The following is a 6,470-nucleotide window of genomic DNA, read 5'->3' as shown; positions in this document are numbered from 1 at the left end:
CGCGGCATGTGGGATCTTCCCGGACCGGGGCACGAACCCGTGTCCCCTGCGTAGGCAGGCGGACTCGCAACCCCTGTGCCACCAGGGAAGCCCACGTAGGGTGTTTAATGGTGCCTGTGTCATTGGGTTGTGAGGATTCAGTGAGGTGATGTAGGTAAGGCCCTCCTCACGTGTGTGGCAGAAATGGTCATTCAGTGAATGGTACTTCCCCCCACCTTTTCCTCCCATGCAGTTGTCTTGTAGAAACTGGGTTAGTGTCCCCCAGAGTGTCCCGCATTCTGGATTTGTCTCTGTGTCCTTATGGTACCATTTGACTTCTTTTTTCCTCTAATTTTAGAAATGGAAGTTAGCTCTAGAGACTTGATTAGGTTCAGGTTTGACTTTCTGGTAAGCACCCTTCAGAGGTGGTGCTGAGTGCTTCCTGTTGAGTTACACCAGGAGGTCTATAACATCCGGTTGTCCCACTTTTAGTGACTCTAAGATCCATGCTAAGAGTGGGCTCAGGTGGTGATAGCTGGATTCCTCCAAGCAGAGCATTTTTAGGCCCATTATATATGTTATTTTGGTGATTAAGTGGCTAGAGGTGTTTTTACTTCCCCCTTCATGGTGATCTCATTCCCTTGAGCTCCTTCTATTGTCCACGTCCAAAAGCTACTGCAAGGGGACCTCTGTGGTGCTGGAGTGGCCCCCAGGGTCATTGCTCCATCTGTAATAATTCCCTCCTTTTTTCTCTGCCTTCCCCTACACATGATTTTTCTCCTTCCTTTCCTTCTATTATTTTCTTTCTCTTTCCATTTTTTCCCATTCATCAGACATGTACCGAGCACCTACTTTGTGGTAGGCATGAAAGATAAAGGGGTGAGTATCGCTGGGCTTTGCCACTCGGGAGCAGAGAGTGTGAATGGGGGTTTGATCTGTTCTCCGTCCCCTCTTCTCTCCTTCCTTCTCTTCAATCAGGGCCTCACCCCAGTGATAACACTCAGAGGTACCTGCCTCAATAAATCATAGACATAGAGTCCTTTTTGTGGTTAAAATGACAGTATTACAATACAGTTTTTCTTTGTTTCAGAGAATGCTGTTCCCAAGACAGAGGATTTTGGTTTTCTTCTATTTATAGTTGGCTCTGGGAAAGAAAATCTTGGATTGTAGTTCCTAAGTGAAGTCCCAGTTGGTCACCACGGGCTTCTATTAAATACTTGCCCAAGGACGTTAAACATTAAGTGTATTTATCATTTTGCTTTGACAAATTTCGTAGGGTGGACTTTACTTAATGAATCTGTGTGAGTGATTACAGAATAGTGCGATATTAGAGATGAATGCAAAAAGGGGAAAAATTGTTTTATAATGTAAAACGTTTCACTAACAAAGAATAGATGAGGCCAAAAAAACCCACAAAAACCTGAAAACCAAAAATACCAAGAAACAACAACAACAAAAAAGAAAAAAGACAGAAGAAAAAATAATTGAACAAAACAAAAAAGAATAGACGAGGCAACCATAGAGAAGACACCACAGAACCTGGGTTTTAGATTGCCCAGTCGAGTTCCTTTCCTATCAGCTCTCTCCTCTTATTATGGTTTGGCTGACTAAGAAAGGCTGAAATGAAGTTGGCATCAGTAAAATAAAAGCTTTATCTTCAAATTTCCCGAGACTTGCAGCATCTTTCTCGATGCTGTTTGCCTGAAAGTTACCTTTTTTCCCCTCAGTAATATGTGCCTTGCTTTACCTCCTGTGTTCTTAGGTTCATTCGCTCTCTCTCGTGCTGAATAAGACCACCAGTGAGCTTGCTAAAGCAAATGTGTCCAAATTAGTGGCACACCTGGAAATGATTGGTAAGTGGGGAAAATCAGACTTGCAAAATCCGGGAAGAGTTTGAACATCCTGCTTACAAATCTAACTGTCCTCACTGGCTGAGTAAGGTGTGGCTCAGTGGCTTGGTTGTGGTTACTGGCCTGGCCATGGTTTGTGGTGGTGGTGCCCCAATACTGGTCTGTGGATCAGAATCATCTGGGTAGCTCGTTAGAAATGCTCACGTCGGCACAACTCCTTCCCCTTCGCAGGAATCTGATTCTTTAGGTTGGAATGGGGTCCTGACATCTATCTGTGTTTTAAACAGACTATCTGGGTGACTGTGTAATTTCTTTGTCTAAAATTAGGACATTTTTGAAAGTGAAAGGGGGCATTATTCATAATTACAGCTGGGAAACAGGCATGTAACAGGGCCGTCTCTGGGAAACCAGGGCACTTGTTCAGTCTGTTGCCATGCGTAGGGGGAGTCACCAATAGGGGGTGGTTTAGGCAGGGGGATATTGTAGCAAAACTAGCATTCTTTCTAATGGGACTCTATAGGTTGAAATTCCTAGTAGCACACAAGAGAGGAGCTATATCAAGTTCTAAATCAGAGGGATTTACAGTGTGCATAAAATACCGCTCCTTTTTTAAGCAACTGGTAATGAAGTAAGGAAGATTACAAAGCTCCAATGTTGATTCTGTAGTAAAATAAGAATGCCTTTTGGGGACGGGATGAACTAAAATTGAGGTTTCATGCCTGGTATAAATTAATTTATAAAAGTTTCCTAGAAGAGATGGGTCTTTAGAATTGGGAGAAGCTTGTGTATTTTTGTTAGAGGACATTAGGCGTCAAAAATAAGTATGTGTCTTCAGTTCATTGGGTGCAGAACTAGCCTGCCAAATATATACACCTCAGTCATTGTTCTGTAATGCTAATTATGATGATAAAGTTTGTTTCACAGAAGCAACAGTTCCGAATATGCCTTTTCAATATCCACACCATGTTAAGAATGATTCATATAGGTTTGCACCTCAGGTATACATTTCAACATTTCTTCTTTCTTCTACCCACCTTCCAGGGGCTTTACTTGTGTAATGTCAGAGTAGTTTCAAATCTGTGTCTCCAGTGTCTGTCTCATTAATTTTGCCTTTTAATTAAATCACACTAAAACCCATTTTTTAATGCTCGATTAACATATCTCTGACACTTCCTCCTTTATTCTTTTGTCCGTAGTGCAAAATAGACCTCATGATATTTCACTAATTCTAATTAGTGGTCTGATCTCATTTTTATCTGTATTTGTAAATGTTTTATCCTTTAAATTGTGTATGCATTTAATTTTTTTCCCCTTGTAAGTGTTAAAGTGTGATGCTGCAGTATTATTTCAGTCCCTTTGGACTTCTGCATTCAGACTATTTGCAATAGTACATAAAATATTTTTCTGGGTGTATAAGAATATGAAAATTTTCTTTTGACATTTTGTTTTATTAAATGGTGTAAAGTCTGAGGCATGTGTGTATCAATTTTTGTTTCAGGCAAATTTAAGATGTGTGACAGAAAAAAGATACATAAGAATGTGTTCTAATTTTTAACATTCCTAGAGGGAGACCTGGCCTTACAGGGAAGCATTGGGAGCCTGTCTCTGAGTGACCTTACATCCCATGGAGAGTTCTATAGAGAACGGTTCACTACAAGTGGGGAAGAAGCACTCATCTTCCAGACTTTCAAGTAAAAATACCGATCTTTTCTCACTTAACATTTTGTCATAATTGCTTGTTGTTTCAAATTCTTGTCAGCTAAACAATGAAGAAAAGTTTTAAAAAATCATAACATCTTACGTAAAATTGATTTGATCTAGTTATGGGGAATCTTGATTTATATTAAAATGGATCTGCATTGAAGTGGGCTACTCAGGCTTAATAAATAAATGGGGTATGATTGAAATAATTGTGATTATTATTACAGTCTGGTTTCACACCAACTTGTTATGTGACTTTGAGCAAGTCACTTAATCTCCATGCATCAGTTTTTCTATCGAAATATTGAGGGGACTATGTTAGATCAATTTCCATCTAGCTCTGAATGTTCTGGAATGATTTCAGCCTGAGAAAGTTGTTGAAGATACGGGTTTTAAATTACATTACGCATTTTTCCCAGTACAAACGCAATCTATATTCAATTTTAGAACTTAGAAGGCATTTTTAGCCTATGTAGTTATTAAAGAATGGTTTTCTCAGAAAGCAGAAAGTTTAAAAGGCTGGTTTTTCAACCTCTCAGGGAGCTGTTCGAAAATATAGGTATCCAGCTCTGCCCCCAAATATTCTGGTCTGTGGTGGTATTTTTTTTTTTTTAAACTTGCCAGAGTGATTTTAAAAAATGTTTTGGCTGTGCTGCACAGCATGTGGGATCTTAATTCCCTGACCAGGGATTAAACCCGTGCCCCCTGCATTGGTAGCACGGAGTCTTAACCACTGGACCACCAGGGAGCTCCTGCCAGAGTGATTTTAATGTTCAACCAGAGTTGAGAAAAATGGTCCCTAAAGATGTCTGAGAACTTTTTCTTTCATTTCCAGAGGAAGTATATCATACTGTTCTGAGAATGTAGATTGATATGTTTGCACTGTTACCTACCACAGTGGCATGGTTCTCTAATAAATGAGATAATTAATGTAAACTCTCTGCCTGACACAAAATAGGTGCTCACCTAATATGAGTTATTTTCCCCAGTGACTGTGTCCTGTATAATTTATTATTATGGCATCATGTTCCATTAAATTTAAAACCATTTGTAAAAGTTTTCTAATTTATCTGTGAATGTGGGTGCTAAAACTCTTTAGCTTGCATTTCACTGAGGTAAAAAGAAGACTTCTTTCAGCTTCCGGAAGACAGATTGCCCCAGAAACTTTGGTTCTGTTGCCTAATTTTCTTTACCAGTTGTTTTGTGGGCTTATTTTTATTACCTTTCAAGCCCATATTGTCACAGTCTTTGCTAGAAGAGTGAGCAGGAATAATCACTTTTCCTCAAAGGCAGGGAAAAAGAGCCTCAGGGGAAAGGCCTGAACCGCAGGTGGCTTCTGAGTGAGTTCTGGAGTCATGAGTGGGTTCAGCACCCAGAGCTGTCCCCCTGTTTATATCCCTGGCCATCACGCCAGACTTTTATTTAACATCCTCAACACATGGCGGCAGCTTAGAAAGGAAATAATTATTGGAGTTTGCTTTCTAAAACTTGATTGGTGGATTTCCATTTTAATAAAGCTCTTTTCTAGGGAAACCCCTAAGTCAACCCAAGTTTTCTTCAAATACTAATTTGCATCTTGCTGCTGTCTGAGTCACATTTTTGCCCTTCCTCCTAGATATGGCGGGCCTGACCCGCTGCTCCGGAGGGAGTACGACATTCGAGTGAGCCTCCAGATGGCCTCCGTGCAGTATGTGCACACCCAGCGCTTCCAGGCGGAGGTGGTGGCCTTCATCCAGCACTTCACTCAGCTGCAGGACGTGTTAGGGCGCCAGCGAGCTGCTATTGAGGGGCAGACGGTAGGTAGTGTCATTGATCCAAGATGCTTTTCCAGTTTGACTAATCAGTAGAACTTTTAAATCTCTAGAGGTAAATCTGGAAAATTTCACTGAAAAAGGTGAAGGTAATTAGGTAATCTTAAGCTTACTACTGTCTTCCAGGTAGCTGATTATCTACGGAAATCTTACTGTAATCAGAGAGCTTATGTTCCTTGTTCATCATATCGTGTTTTAATTTCCTTTAAAGTTTAGCTTTAGCTTGCTCTAAAAAAGATAAACAAAGTTTATGGATAACACTTAAGACTTCAGGTCCCTTTTAGAACTTCAGTGGGGTTACTTCTCCTGGAAAGTGGTCCCAAAGAACATATCTATTATATTATAGAAAGAGGATTTTTTTCAAATATAGTTCTCCAACTTCTTAGTTCATGGCTCCCTTTAGTGTCTTGGAATTTTTTCCGTGATACATCCTAGGCCAAAAGAAACACCTAATGGTCTTTCCATTTCCAAAGTAATGAAGTCTAAACAACTTAATAAGTATATATGTCCAACAACTTAGTAGCTGTTAGAAAAAAAACACGTAAGTGAAAAATGAGATTTTTATTTCATTTTTAAATAACCGTAATTCCTGCCTAGTAGGACGTATGTGCCTCTTGGGCACTGAACAGTTTCTCACACTTGGAATCAGGTTGAACATCACAACCCTCATTTCCTTTTCCACATTTATTTTCTCATGGTACTTGCTTTTTATAGCAGCAACTGCTTAAGACCCAGCTTTGCAAAGATGTGACATCATTGAAAGGAATGTAGCATGATCTAACATTGAGTGTAAACCATCTCAAGTTAGTAGTTTGTGCAGTGTCTAACAGATGATGTGTTTCCCTCAAAGATTTAAAATGTCCTGGCAGTGCACCTGTGAGTGTGAGGCAGCCTCCTGTGGTATCTTGGCATACAGTTTGGGAACCACAGAAAACAATTACAATGTAGTTCTTTGTAAAACTTGTTATTTATTTATTTTTAAGCTTTATTAGGTAAAAGATTAAAATTTAAGTCTTTACAGTGGCAACACTTAAAAATTTTATGTTTTAGTTTTTTTTTTTTTTTTTTTTGCGGTACGCGGGCCTCTCGCTGTTGTGGCCTCTCCCGTTGTGGAGCACAGGCTCCGGAC

At 39.9% G+C, this 6,470-nt stretch overlaps 1 protein-coding gene across 1 annotated transcript in view; it reads left to right on the top strand.

Annotated features, from left to right (window-relative positions):
* The window catches only part of VPS13D (vacuolar protein sorting 13 homolog D), a 236,236-nt gene that overhangs the window by 33,450 nt on the left and 196,316 nt on the right, over positions 1 to 6,470 (top strand). The window contains exons 21-23 of the mRNA XM_028487836.2: positions 1,742 to 1,832; positions 3,394 to 3,520; positions 5,146 to 5,326. Coding sequence (XP_028343637.2) covers positions 1,742 to 1,832; positions 3,394 to 3,520; positions 5,146 to 5,326 — 399 coding nt within the window. The remainder of the gene's footprint in view (positions 1 to 1,741; positions 1,833 to 3,393; positions 3,521 to 5,145; positions 5,327 to 6,470) is intronic.

Source organism: Physeter macrocephalus, chromosome 3 (genome assembly GCF_002837175.3).
Source record: "Physeter macrocephalus isolate SW-GA chromosome 3, ASM283717v5, whole genome shotgun sequence".
Lineage (NCBI taxonomy): Eukaryota > Metazoa > Chordata > Mammalia > Artiodactyla > Physeteridae > Physeter > Physeter macrocephalus.
This window is presented reverse-complemented; position numbering and strand designations above follow the sequence as displayed.